The 14,962-nt window shown below is 37.0% G+C and overlaps 1 protein-coding gene across 4 annotated transcripts; it reads left to right on the top strand.

The window, feature by feature from the left end:
• Positions 1–643: 643 nt before the first annotated feature.
• On the top strand, positions 644–14,648 carry LOC117417327 (LIM domain transcription factor LMO4). Of its 4 annotated transcripts, XM_034029393.3 has the most exons (7): positions 644–1,027; positions 1,134–1,199; positions 2,881–2,996; positions 3,401–3,641; positions 10,581–10,677; positions 11,003–11,158; positions 13,866–14,648. In XM_034029393.3, the coding sequence occupies exons 4-7, from the start codon at positions 3,406–3,408 to the stop codon at positions 13,872–13,874; spliced, it is 498 nt and encodes a 165-aa protein (XP_033885284.1). In that variant the 5' UTR covers positions 644–1,027; positions 1,134–1,199; positions 2,881–2,996; positions 3,401–3,405; the 3' UTR covers positions 13,875–14,648. The 4 variants fall into 4 exon arrangements, with proteins under 4 accessions (XP_033885284.1, XP_033885281.1, XP_033885285.1 ...); XM_034029390.3 differs by lacking the exon at positions 2,881–2,996; XM_034029394.3 differs by lacking the exons at positions 1,134–1,199; positions 2,881–2,996.
• The last annotated feature ends 314 nt before the right edge of the window (positions 14,649–14,962 follow it).

Raw genomic sequence — 14,962 nt, 5'->3', positions numbered from 1 at the left:
AAACAAAGACGAGAGCATGCGCTACATTGTATAATTAATTATGTGTTACACTGGTAACCGATTCTGGACATGTTATTTCAATTCTCATTACTCAGCAGTGCAAGTTGCATGAGCACGCTCTATATTAATTATTTGCAGACACTGTTCTGCAACATAATAGATTATATCTGTAAATGTATAAACATGAGCTCCACTACTAGTAGTCTATATAGTGCAGTTATCGGCTTGTGTATTTTTGTAGCATTGTTTGTAGCAACCTGTTTAGAATAATTATTGAAATAATGTAAACTAAAATGCATTGGCATTTAATAATAATAGAAAAAAAACCCCACCACACTAACAATAAACGTACATATTTGGTTTGGGTGTCCCAGGTACTCTTAACAATAGGTACTGGAGTGGTTGTATTTGTTTCACAAACCTAATGATAAGTTTGTCGTGTATGAAGAAGCTGAGTGCACAGCCGATAAAAAGCAAGCCTGGACAGTAATGAGCATCAATTTTCTTCCTCCTTTACTCGGTGTGCCAAGACATTGTCACATTCTTCTGATTGGGTGGTTTTATTATTCCGCCTGAATGGGCTGCGTGGCGATTGGCTGTTAATATATTTACGTCATTCTCTCAGAAGAGGTGTGCTTGGAATTTTCTTCCTGTCACAAACGCATGTAGAGCGGGTGAGAGCGAGAGAGCAGATTAAGCTGAAACAACACAAGATCGTGGAGCAATTGATTTTTTTTTCTTCTCCAAACGAGCTTCACGAGGAAATAAAAACAAGAACGACTTCGGTATTTGGAACGAAAGTATTGCGTATTGATAACGCATTTGTCAAGGACTTCCCTTGTTTGCTGATGAAATATAAAAAGAACGGAGCCAGTGGAAATACAATCTGAAAACTCCATTAGCCTGGCTGAACATTGCTATTGCCCAGTGAGAGAAATACACGAGAGGACTTGAACTCCGCGGTGCTTATAGCGCTGGGACCTCTGGAGATTGACATTTGTCTGTAAAACCAATACAGCCTCTGCTGGTACTCTGCTATTATTATTATTATTATTATTATTATTATTATTATTATTATTATTATTATTATTATTATACCAAGATAATTAGTTATATTCTTAAATCTTTTAAAGATCACCTTACATTTTCAACGCAGTCCTCACATCATTCAACCATTACGTTTCAACGAGGCAAAACAGGTAGGTCTCTTTTGTTAATGAGATGAAATCAACACTTTGAAGACGTTATACTAATCCAATAATCAAGTCAGTTGTGCATATTATATATATATATATAGAGAGAGAGAGAATGTGTGTGCTATTGCTTTTAAGATGTAAACAAATACAGTATACATTTGTACTCTGGCTTTAAATTCCGTATAGCATAGTGGACTCTATAGTGCCCACAAAGAGCCAAATAGACAAGATATTGGAGGAAATGTGGCTGTTTTTTTTTTTTTTTTTTTTTTTTAAATCAGGTACTGTACGTCCGTGGTCAATGCTGTGCCGCTTCACTCTCCAAAAAGGGACGACTTCGTCATGCATTTTTATTTAATAAACGCAAGTTGGTCTCTCTATCACACTCGACGTTGGAACGTTCTATATTCTGCTGTTTCGATTACATTCTTACTATCTATTAGTTGATCTCCATTTAAAAAAAAAAAAAAAAAAAAAATTAAAATGGGGACTATTTTGCCTCCAGCTGCCTGATCTGTTTTCTATTTCACTGACTCCATCTCAGCACGTAATTGCCTGGCCGTGTAATTACTAGAGAAAGCCCATTTTAAGTTAAAAGCCTTTTCTTTTTTTTCTTTCACTCCGAATGAAACTTGACGAGGGCCCGTTCTTAGTTGTCTAGGGACTCACTTTCTGGCCGGTCCTTTTAATTCATCTCTTTAGATTTAATCAGCACTGAGGTATTGCTGCTTGCCCTTAAGAGCCTCTGCTAATGGGGTTACTGACTGCTTTTCTCAGTGTAACGTTTCTTTTTTCCCTTTTGCCCTCTAATTACCTTTCAAGAAAGATTTGGGTAACCCGTGTTGAAGTCCGTCTGCAGAAAATTGAAAACGATTAAAAATTGAAAAAAAAATAAAAATAAATAAATCATCAGGAGATTGACATGCAGAGTGCCCATTAAAAATACCAGCTAGTGGGTTTGCAATTCTGAAGTATATTCTATACTTCTGGGGTCTTATAATGCACAATACAATTAAGTCCGTCATTTGCTTCTTAGGTACAATAATAAAGCCAGAATGTATGTGGCAGGGCATCGCTGACATTGAGATCGGAGGTTATTGGGTCTATTACTGAAAATATGATACCACATGTGAACTCATGACTGGATCAGATAACTTTAACGCAAAATGGACATTAAACAGCGCATGCTTTAAAACCCGTAAAGAATTGTAATATGTGTACACGTTATTAGATTTACAACTTGTGCTTTGGTATGTACAACTTTATGGCTTTTCAATTAGCAGCCATTCTTGTGTTCTTGCAATCTGCTTTTTGTAATAAGCTGCTCACCTTTTTTTTAAATTTTATTTTACTGAAGAATGAACATAAAGGAGCTCGAGGAATAGCAGGGTTCAAATAAAAAAAAATCAATTTAAAGGCAATTTCGGCTGACCAACAAAAGCCAATGCCTCTTTAATTGTTCCATCACCCAGAGTGTTATCAGTAAAACAGCATTAATCTTGGAGGGACCGGGAGGCAACAGCAGCATTTAGATGAGCGATCAAGGACAGATTAGAGAGGAAAAATTGGTCTAAATGTGTTTGTGTAACAGGTTAAACAAGCCTCTTAAAGCCATGGGAACCGAAAAGACTGTTGAGTGGTGAAAACATTATGTTGAAGCTACGCCATTTAAAGTTGTTTCCAGTTCCATAACAGGTTCAACAGCTTCCTGAAAACTATAAAGACACCAGAAAAAAAAAAGCTTTGCATTTGCCAGATGGTTATGAGGTGCCGTTTGCAGTCAGGTGATCTTACAATACAGTTGAGTGCTCTTTCATATTCATGTAACTGTTGGTTTTTTTTTTAGTTCTCTGAATACTTGCAGCTTTATGATTTACTAAGTAATACAACATGCCTCAGTTGGGCTGGCCAGCAAAACAACAAACCTAACCCTATGTTTGTAGAATAGTTTTGACTGGCTCTTAAGGGTGCTATTCAATGATCTTATTGTGCATTTTAAAACATGTTAAAAAAAAAAAAAAGGTACCACCTACCTGTTTATATAATTAATTAATTCAGGTTGGTGGCAACTCCAAAGTTATGATCAAGCATACAATATAGGGTTGATTGACAGCTTGCTTCTGGGGGAGATATTTCTGTGATGTCTGCACTACTGTAACAAGGCTGACTTCAGATAATACATGTTCCTTGTTCTTCTTGTACAGAGACCATGGTGAACCCAGGCAGCAGTTCCCAGCCTCCCCCAGTGGGTGCGGGGTCCCTCTCTTGGAAAAGGTGCGCAGGCTGCGGGGGCAAGATCGCAGACCGCTTTCTCCTCTACGCCATGGACAGCTACTGGCACAGCCGCTGTCTCAAATGCTCCTGCTGCCAGGCACAGCTGGGAGAGATTGGCACATCCTGCTACACCAAAAGCGGCATGATCCTTTGTAGAAACGACTACATCAGGTAAATGAAATAATAAAAAAAAAACTTTTTTTTTTTGTTCACGTCATACAGTAGCATGTTTTATTTGAGAATAAGATGCTATGCCTGTAACTTGAGGAGGCTGTAAACTGTAACCTTTCCCTTTGCTAAATGAAATACAAAATAACCTTTATGGAAATAACTAAAATGAATAACTCAAGCTGTAGTTTTATACCTCCTATGCTAGATCTACATATGCATCCAATCAAAGAAAACTGAACAGTCTAATATGGGATAGCTGGTGGTACGGTGAAGTATCCACTCGGTGCTGTAGATTTGTATCCTTTTAAAGTAAGGCTCATGGTCCATTGTAGATGAGAGGCACTCTTTATCCTTTAGTGATAATCTGTGATAGGAAGCAGCTGCAAAGTCTTTGTGCATTGAACTACTTAAAGGGTCATTCCAGGGTCATATTTTTGAATATTTTTCAAAGTTTTGTATGAAGCCCACAGCAGTTGGTGTCTATGTATTTTCATGTACACCTCAAGAAAGGAGACTGAAGCAGCTGTGATAACTTGAGGGAGTGGGGGGTGTGTGTGTGTGTGTGTGTGTGTCGGAGGGGATGCTGGTTCCAGACCGTTTATCTTGCAGTTTAATTACCACATAATCTGATGTCAAAAAAGTGAAGAATGGCTTGTTGGCTTGTGAGTGCAAATTAGGTGCATTGAATTAAAAACTTTCAGAAGTCCTGGAACAGTTGCCACACACACACACACACGTGCACATACAAACAAAAAAGATTGAGATTGGAAAAATAAGCTACCACTGAGTTTATGGTCATAATGCCAGGGCAAGCTAACCTCCCAAACTCATTAGTGTAGCATTTTGCATTTTAGAAATGGGTTTTCTTTCTAGATACTGTATGCTTTTTATATCAGTCAGCGTTATCATTTAAATGCAAGTCCCTTATAGAGAAGGACAGAGCTTTTGGCATTACACCATTAGCAGGAAGGGAAAACCATTAAGAATGAGAAGATCTGCCGCCACAAAGACAGGGCAGAGGTGGAAGTTGCTTTCATTTTTTAATTTAAAACATTCAGCCATGGTTTTATATGTGTGAAGGGTGTGTAGGTTAATATTAATCCCTTCTGGCAAGTATTAGAAAGATAGTAAGGGTGAAATTGCTCTATTTTCAGAGCCGTATACGATTCAACCTCATTAGTATAAAACGATGAAGTAAGAGGGCGTTTAGTTTTTCCGATAATGCAACTTCATTCACTTGAGCGCAGCTTCAATCAACTAAATGGAGTCTGGAGTACACTAACTTTTAAAAAGAAGTGACATAACTCATTTCACTAAGTGTGGAAAAACTAAATTAACAATAATAAGACAAGCCCCCCCCCCCCCCCCCCCCCCAAAGAAAGAAAACACAAAAGTAATGTATATACTATATGATATATATATATCTCCATTAGAATGCCCTGTATTTCAGCATGCACTTAAGAAAGTGGCTTCAAAATATGTCCGTGCAAGCTTCATTTAGTCTGCATAGTGAAATAATGAATGCAGTAGAATGAAATGAAAATCAAATGTTTTTTTCTTAACTGTAATTTTAAAAAACACCACTCTATTGGAAAAACAAGAGATAATAATAATAATAATAATAATAATAATAATAATAATAATTATGACCTCTTTCCCCTTCCTAGTCTACTTAGGGGTACATTGAAATAATTAACATTTACATTCTGCTGGTTATGAAACGTATATGTCATCTGTATATTTTTAACCTTTTACCCATAGGATGCTAATGTTAAACATGGGGCCATACATTTTTGAAGTGGTATGCATTTTATATGCCATCAGCAGCAAGTGAAGCTGACATACAACCTGCAATCAGGGCACATTGTAGGGGTTGCACTTTTAAGAGGGCAAGTGCACCTCTCCAAGCAGATTAAGTCAGTGGGGCGCTTCATCAGTAATGGGTCGACAACCTAATTAGAATTTGGAGGAAAAGTGGATACACCTTTCCTCTTGTAATAAGAGTGCAGTTGGTGGGAGAATGAAACTTCAACAAGGTTCAGAGGCGAGATCTGAGCCCAGATAAAGCTGCCTGACAGTGAGTCCACACAATTAAAAGCTTTAATTAGTGGCTCCTCCATTTTCTTTTAGTCCTGATGGGTTTTATCTAATGAGATCTGGTCCCCAGCTCAGATCTATCCGAAATGAATGAAAGCTGCATCGCAAACAAAACATTTAATTAACAGAATTGGCTTTTTAGAGGGAGGGAGGGAGGGAGAGGATTATTACAGGGACCAGTCGTCTCCGTGTTTTAAAGACACAGTATCCTGGTTTTTAACTGATTATTAAATTGCCACTGTAGTGTAAATCACACAGCAGTGCCTTTTATTAATCAACAAATGGTGAGCGCTTATGTAAGGATTTTATTTCGGGAACGTCAAGGATAGCGAGTGTAATAAGAACCATTGCTTTGTTTTTATTAAATGGGGCAAGTGTGTGTTATTACTTTATCATTTCAAGAATAAACTGCTGCAGTTGGTGCTTATAACTTCAGTAATTTCGAGAGAGTCTGGCCTGTGTGTTTTTGTATAGCCTTTCACATTGTGTTATCAAAATAAAACCGCAAAGTTAAAGTCCTGTGATCCTGTATCACCTGTAGAAATCAACTGCGTAGGAAACCACGGCATTTCTATTAACCTCCCAGTGCCGTTTTAATAACTCGAAACACAAACCCATGCATAGAAACAGAACCTGAAACGTAACCAGTAAATATCACATCTGGAAAGTGCACTGGCATTTTATCACTGATTTTTTAGTTAAATTATAATCTCCTTGCAGACTGTAAGAGGCACCGAGCAAGGGAGTTAATTTTGCAAGTAATAATGAGCCGGCTGCAAGATTCAGGAAATGCGGTCCCTTTAATTGAATAGGCTAGGTAATTAAATGGCACTTTTCCAATGCAAAGTGCTAGGTAAATCTAATAGTTGGTTATTTAATATCACTTTGAAGCCTGCCTACTCAAGCACTATGACAGCACATGAGCATGTGAACTATTAGCTAGGAAAAACCAGGATCTCAAAAATTAATTAAATCGCATGCAATATAGGGGAAACGTTTATCTTGATTTGTCATAACAGAATTAATTCAAGGCCTCCAATTCACTTGGGGCCAGATCTGTTACTCTGAATTAACCAAGCGTAATTTGGCTGATTTTTCTTCTCTCTCTCTCTCTCCCGTTCTCTCTCCCTCGCTTTCTCTAATGCAGTACTTGCCATTATGCAAAGCCCCCCCTCTTAAGTATCAATATCTCCTAGTGCTTTTAAGGTGCTTTGGCTCCTGTTGTACAGAAGCATCTCTAATGGACTATTTTGCAGACATCATTAGTGTATTACTTTTATACTATATTTAATGCTGTTGTTAAACGTACAGCGTGCATATTTGTAACAAAATAATAACGTAGACGACAATTTGCAGAAGATTGTTGTAGAAGAAAAAAAAAATCTGTAATTTGCAGCCTGTGCAGAAATTATTGATATAATAAAGAAAAGTATATTTTACCTTGTCAAGAAAGCACTGCACACATACTGACATTGCCCACATGTGTTTTAAAGTTCAAAAGTTAGTGATTTTTATTTTTTAACCTTCAGAAACTTGTATGCCACCTTAAGATTCTTTTTGAGTTTGTTTTTTTTAACTCCCATTTAAGGAACCTCCCAGTGCTGGTGATTGATGATGTAGTCTAATATCTGAAATATAAACGACCTACAACCTAGAATGTAAAGATGAGAATCTGAAACCAATCCTGCCATCGCAATTAAAGAGTCCCCAGGCTTTAATTAGGCTGACCTGGGGTATCTCTTCCCCAATGCGAGAGTTCAAGGGAAAACCGCCAGTCTGAGGCTGATAGCAACTTAATTGATCACCTCAACCCTTTTAAGTCAAATACTCTCCCGGACAATCCCCTAATCAGATCTTGAAGCATACAGAAAGAAAAAGTAGGGAATAAATAAATATAAAACTGGAGTGAAGTGACCACTACTGACTGCAACATCATTCTTTTATGTAATTTTGCATCTACATTGGTAACGTGAATAACCTTTAAACTTGATCCCAGTAAAATTGTACACAGTAATCCGTATCCTTGTGTTGTAAGGTACGTGGCGTTTTAAAAACAAAATGCACAGCAAATAAGAGACCAAGCAAAAGAGAACGGTTACATCATTGATAATGCATTTCAATTTATTTAGGGTTTGCTTGTTTTCAAACATATTCCGAATATAACTAACCCGTGCACCTTTATATATCACTAAAGCCTGTGATGTTATTACTTTAGCCTCAGTCTTTTGGGGTAAAATTTTTGTTTTTAGTGTAAAAGAAGAGAGGAAAAAACCACTCCACGTACTAATAATACAGACCAAACAATTTATTGTGATTCTGTGTAACACAAAGGGTTAAGTCTGATCACAAAGATAAACTTCTGTACTTAATGTCTGGTGGTGCAAATCATGCGCAGTTAAGAAAGGGGCACGACAGTGAGCACACGTAATTGTCCTTTTTAGTAAGAGACAGTGCATTAACCTACATATTGTTCAGCAGATTTATAGGCTGTCCATTACACTGAAAGGCTTGGAAGGTTTTAACTGATTTTCTGCTGATATGTATTATAGCGTTCATGAATGTCCTTTTTGTTAAGTTTTTTTTTTTTTTTAAAGCTAGGCTAAGTGCTTCAGGGGTTAATCTGCAATATTCAATTGCCTAGCATTAAGATGAAACACACAAATGTATTTGGGTTAGATGTTTGAATGGTTTTAAAACGAGTGCTGAATCTTGTTGATGGTATCTTCCACCTTAAAAATAACCTACCCAGCGTTTCAATTTAAACCCGTTCCACCTGCAGGTTAGCTCCTAAAGCACAGCTTTCTCCTTTCAGTGGCTGTTCTAATTCTGCAACAACGTGTCAATGTGTCGTGGATCTCAAACTAATTAGTTTTGAAATGGAGTTTTGATTGAACTCTTCAAATCGATGCTGCAGCAAAATTTGTTTCTCGGGCTTCCTATTAAAAGCCATCTTAGGGGGGCAGTTTTACTACTCTCTCTGTCGTTGTGTCGATACATTTAATAACAACTTAGAGGCTATTTTCAATAAAGAGGCGACAGCAAATTAGTACTTTGAACATGACAAGCCTCCTCTGCAAGATCAGGACCTGAAAACTCAAGCCTATTTTAGAAGCACAAGCACCCAGCACATTTTTAAAGGTGTAACATATATTTATCGCAGGCTGAACCTGAATTATATTGTTGTTGAAAAAATGCAGTATTCAGAAGTGAATAGAATATTATTATTTTCTTTCTTGTTTAAGCAGAGTCAGGGTTAGCATGTTCATCATTACAGTGTCATTATAAAGTACTCCAGCACATTACAGGCCTACAGAAAGCACTGTATAATATGGATGCATCAATAAGAGACATTGCACCAGTTCTATTGTTTTTTTATTTCTCTAAATACAGGCTTTTCTTTTTGGTGCTGTATTTATAGTTGCAACTCCTTAATGGAGCGCTGAACCTTGCTAAATTATCATGCTTAGTTTGTAGCGCATAACATTGATTGCTTCTTTGCAATAGCTTTAAAAATAATCAGGGTGCGTTCTTGAAACAAATGTCTAGCTTTAAATGCGTGTGTATATTTAGCCCCCCCCCCCCGTTTCCATGTCAGATGTTGTGGTCTTATTTGATTGCATAGGAAAACTGCAGTGATAGAGCAAACACCCAGTGAGATATGATGACAAATGGGTCCAGATCCCAGTAAATTACTTTCTGCTCAAATCGAAATTTCATTCAGTTTGTTGCTAGCAGAGATGAAGTAATCTAAATTGTGGACTCAGAGGCAGATAGAGGGAAGCTGGAGCAAGCATTTCATTATCAAGAGGGAGAGAGAGAAGGTTAGGATGAAAGAGATGAGCAGAGGCAAATCTAAAGTGTTGACACCATGATTGAAAAGGTTAACCCATGCACATTATATATCAACCTGGATAGCGCAGTGTTTCTAATGGAAACTGTGCTTGGATGGAGGTTTTGCGGCGGTTCTAATAGCAAAAGCATGATGTCTCCTTAGATATACAATCAGAGCCTCTTAACTCTCTGATTACTTATGTTTCAGGTTATGATTAGGATGCAAAATGTATGTTAAAGGTAATACTTAAATTCGATGTTGGAGCCTGGGGACGTGCACTCTATGTATTTTCGTAAAATGCAATATTTTAAATTGGAGAGCTGCTTTTTGTTCTGTGCTATAATCGTACAAGACAACAATCAACTGTATTGTCTTTAAAGAAAAAAAAAAAAGTAATACAAATCCTGGACTGCAATAATGTTATTGCTTCATGCAAAGCTTTGGATTCAAATGATTTAGCAATGTACAGGTTTTGAACAAAATCATGGGAACGCCTTCAGTATGTAGAACACACTTTTTTGTAAATAGGCTGTCCATCACATGACTAATTATTATATATTTATTTATTGAACATGGCATTGCTGACATGTATCCTGCAAAATAAAAAGCTATTGCAAGTCAGATTCAGCCACAATGGGCCATGTGTCTAAAAGTAGGTTCTTGGTTGGCAGGTGCTTCTTTATGCAAGAATGCACAATTACTGATGTTCCACAAGGATAATAGGTTTAATAGGCTTCATTGGACATGTTCACCCCCAATTTCTCTGAATAAATTAGAGAAATGGTCGTGTGTCCCTCCAAAAGAAATGTAAGCAACTATCAGACTTGTCACGTTCTATCTGTGCCATCCTGGCATCCTGTTGTCACCCTACGCTCTACTGACCGTGTTTCTAATTTTTTGTGCAATCACATTACCCATGTCGTATAACAAACGACCCTCCCAAGTGAACGATTGTCATGCAGTATTTCACTCAATAATAAATTCAAGTTTTGTTTTAATTGTTATTTCAGATTATTTGGAAACAGTGGAGCCTGCAGTGCGTGTGGACAGTCTATTCCAGCAAGCGAGTTGGTTATGAGGGCGCAAGGCAATGTCTATCATCTCAAGGTAAACGTATGTTTTTTTTTTTTTTTTTTTTTTTTTAATTAGTTATTGATGATGAGATTGCATCAGTACACTATAACACCATAAACCTCGAGCTACAGGGGGAAAAAGTATCCACTGCAAGATTCTTCACTAGAGATCTTTTTATGCCAGTTGACATGTTAACTTATTACAGTGAGAAATGTAAACTGTAGAAGCTTATTTACAAGTGAATTGCTAATGCAGCATCAGACGTGCAGTCCTTTTGATAAAGCAGTGTTGAATGTGTCTTGACACACTGTAGTGTTCTGGGACCGGTTCTGATGTGTCTTTGTTTTCCTCTGGACAGTGTTTCACATGTTCTACCTGCCGGAATCGTCTGGTCCCGGGAGACAGGTTCCACTACATCAATGGCAGTTTGTTCTGCGAACACGACAGACCCACCGCTGTCATTAACAGCCACTTGAATTCGCTTCAGACTAACCCTCTACTGCCAGACCAAAAGGTACATTTGCATGCGTCATTACAGTGCCGGGGCCTCGGAAGCCAAAACAGTGTTGGGTGACGGCGGGGGTTAAATCCATTTTCACATTGTATCAAGAGTCTGCTGGAAGTTAGTCTCGGATGATCCTGTGCCTCTCCCAGGCTGGGACGATCTGCAGTGTAAAGAGATTTTTTTTTTTCTGAACTGACAGGTCTTATTTTTTTTTTTTGTCGTTGAGAATGCTTGTTATAAATATATGAGGGGATTGATCTATCTGGTAGAAGAATTGGAATTGTACCTCACAGTGCAATTCGAAATCAATTCTGTTTACCCTCATTTTAAAGAGAGTTTCTTAGTCCAGTGAAGGTCATTCTGTTGTTCATTCTTTATTAGGGAAATCATAAAAGTAATTTTAATCGAGCATTGCAAAAGTAAACCTAATGCCCAAATGCCATCTTCACTCCGTGCAAACCCAAGTATTTAGTGTTTTAATGGTGGATTATTTTATTTCTAGCTAGAAAGCTTATGAACTGCAGACACTACCTGTCTTAAATGGAACTAAAAATGTTACAACATACTTAGGTCTTAGCCAGGAAGACAAGTGCAATTTTGTAACTGCAGAAACTAATTTGTAACAATTACTGTCAACATTAAAATGAAAAAGACTGCAAATGCAAGCCTGGACCAGAAAGAGAGAACGTATGGAGTCCACGTAATTGTTTTCACATCATATTTCATACTGATTACGTATTGATGACATTGATTCATTTACTCTTTACAGCACCACTTGCATGGATATTAAATCTTATTGACCGAAGATTCATTTTAATTTCAGATTGGCGATAGATTTTTCCATCATTCCTGATTGCATATTTGACTTTTTCATCATTAACCGAGGCAATCGCACAGCACTGAGCTATTGCAATGAAACAAAACACGCACACATCACTTGGTAATTCTTTATAGATTTACAATAGGAACTTTATTAATGTCTGTTGGGGGCATCATACATAGTAGCGTTTAGCTCTAAATTGCATTACAGTTGTATAAACTAGGTGTGTCAGAATATAGGATTCAGAATCTCAATCTTCATTTCTTTTATCTTTTTTTTGTGTCAGTTAAGGATTATAGAAAATAACGATCTGAAAGTTGGAATAAATACAGTTTTGAATATTTGCAATTTTTACAACGCATTTCAGTCAATTACATGATCCTATTGTAAGCTTCAGTCTGTTGGGTTAGTGATGGCCCTTGTTCTGTATAATTACACACATTTCCAGTATTGGAGGAATGTAGAAAATGTTAACAGGTGTATAAAACACAATTAAAGTTTTAAATAAGACTTGACTGCCTTTCAGATCAGAATGACAGGAATTCCATTCTAGAATTCACTCATTAGACAGGTATTGGGTATAAGGGTGTGTATATAAACAGTATTTAACATTCAGTTTGAAAGCCTTTTCTTTATGATATCACATTTTTAAATGTGCCTGTTTTAAACCGGTGTCCCATTCTCTTTATAGTGTAGTGAATATGAAATATCTCATTGCTTATTTATATGGGAACATCTAATGTAGTGCAAACTGCTGAATAATTAATGTTAAAATGTAATCAAATATAGGGTGCAATGCTTTAATTATTGTTGGGATGGAATTGTTTAACATCAATTACTGTCATTTTTATCCTGAAAGCCTTCATATTTATCATTTATTATGCTGCCTAACATAATACAAATCAGTAGCTTTTGTGGGATACAATTAAGTAGCTTAATTCCTGATATAAAAAAGAGGTCCATGCAGCATTTGAGAATCAAATAACTTGTTTTAAGGAGTTGGCATCAGTCATCATCATTACTCATCCCAGTTCTATAAAGAAATGAATATCTGATTCAGTTACAGAGCTTCAACGGTTTTTAAACAAGCTTGTAAACCCAGCAAATGGGTAATAATATGATGGATCTATAGCAGAGAAATCCTACCTGTGTCTATGTGAAGGGTCTTATTCTTTCGTTGTTTATTATGTCACATTTCACAGTGGAGGACACATTTGACGCTCATTTATTGAGTAGGTTTCTCTGGCTGCTGCCTAATCTCTTTGTTCAGGACAGACAAATTACCTTTTTCACACTGAGCTCCAACTCTGGGGAATTAAACCACAGAGCCACAGTCACTTTAATTAGCCTGAAAGTGGGGGTTTGCAATTACTAATAGCCTTTGAGCTTTTAGTAATTTGAGGCAAGGATAAAAAAAAACCTATAGAATACGAAGGAAAAAAAGAATGTAAAAAAAAAACCCTGCATTTTTTCTTTGTGTTTAATGCTCAGGTAATGAGATCCAGTTTTTTTCTTTTTACTCGTATGCATGATGTGTCACTTATTGAGGGGTACAGTTACAGCATTTCCATAATAATGATTTTAACTTTTAAGGGACACATATTTAAATGATTACATCAATTATTGAAGAAGTTAGTGCCTAGAAAGAATTTAAAAACTTGCAAACGTCAAACCCACCCCTGCAGCATTTCTGATCCCATTGTTTATGTTGCATGGGGTTGACAGTTATCAAGCTTCCCTCACTGTGTTGTATAGAAATTTATTTCAATTACTGCGGCGAGGTAGTTTCAGTAGATCAGAGTTACTATGTAAGTAAACAAAAGGATAGTGCTGAATTTAATAACGTCTTCTGTCTCAGTTTAACCAGCTGGTCTTTTTTTAAATTATTTTTCCCAGGTCTGTTAAAAGGAATGGAGCCGTGCCAGCAAGCAGCAGGATGCGTGTCTTCATCTCAGACCTGGCCCGTCGTCGCCGGTGGGCCCCCACTCTGGTTCTGCAGCGAGTCACCTTTCCGGCCGGTGTCTTGGCCACCTCCAGCACCCCATGCCATTGTATTTCCCTTTTTTTACTCTTGACTGCCCTTCTCTCGAGTCTGTTCCTGCGTTTACGTGACTGAGGAGGAACATTAAGGACTCCGTGAACCTGGACTAATGGGAGACTGTGTACAGAAAATGAGAATTAAAAAAAAAAAAAAAAAAACCCAGGGGGGAAACTAAAAAAAAAAAAAAAAAAAAAAAAAAGACAAATGAAGCTAATTAAGAGCAGCTTTTCCAATCTGCATCGTTCCTCCGTTAACAATTAGCAGGGTGATGACCGCAGTTTATACCCTGTACTCTACCTTCTTTACAACCTTCTGTTTGCTCTTAGTATATCTTAAGTGTTGTAAAAGAAATGTCTTTAATTTTGAAAAAAAAAAATAGACTGTGGGATAAAGAGATCTGTGGCTTTTGTGGAAATCTATCATAAACACTTTTTTGGTGTAACTCTGTAAAATGCCATGTATGTATGCATGCAAGTGTTTTTATTGTCCCAATGTTGCTACCCCTTCTCCCCCAACCCCCAACCTATAAACACCCTCCACAGCGCAAATCTGAAGTTCATTGCAGATAAAATGTAGAGATTTTCACCAACCTATAAATGCTGAATGAAAAATAAATCTATTTGTGATATTTTCAGAGACCTTTGCTCTAGTATGGTGTATTTAAGTTATAAAAATTAAGAGAAAATTAAGCACAGTTTAATGTAAAACACCTCACAATTGCTGCATAATTGTTACATTATACAGTGTGCATTTCATTTGAGTGTTTGTAATTATAATTTTTTCTCTACAATTGCTTTTTTAGAAAGTGTGGTGCTTTGATTAACCCCCAAATATTTTATTTATTTATATTTTTTGCTTAAGCTATAAATTGATGGAGCTGTCAGGATTTTTTTTTTTTTTTAATTTAGTAGTTGCCAATTGTTTTTATCATTTTCTCCCCAATTTGGAATAG

The sequence above is a fragment of the Acipenser ruthenus genome, chromosome 12 (assembly GCF_902713425.1).
Source record: "Acipenser ruthenus chromosome 12, fAciRut3.2 maternal haplotype, whole genome shotgun sequence".
Classification (NCBI taxonomy): Eukaryota; Metazoa; Chordata; class Actinopteri; order Acipenseriformes; family Acipenseridae; genus Acipenser; species Acipenser ruthenus.
Note: the sequence above shows the minus strand (reverse complement) of the source record. Positions and strands in the feature narration are given on the sequence as shown.

What these genes read in the sequence shown, in the direction of transcription:
- LOC117417327 (XM_034029394.3), top strand. Translation starts at nt 3,406, where the DNA reads ATGGTGAACCCAGGCAGCAGTTCCCAGCCTCCCCCAGTGGGTGCGGGG. An exon ending in TGTAGAAACGACTACATCAG is followed by an intron (nt 3,642 to 10,580) that starts GTAAATGAAATA and finishes TTGTTATTTCAG; the next exon opens with ATTATTTGGAAACAGTGGAG. An exon ending in GCAATGTCTATCATCTCAAG is followed by an intron (nt 10,678 to 11,002) that starts GTAAACGTATGT and finishes TCCTCTGGACAG; the next exon opens with TGTTTCACATGTTCTACCTG.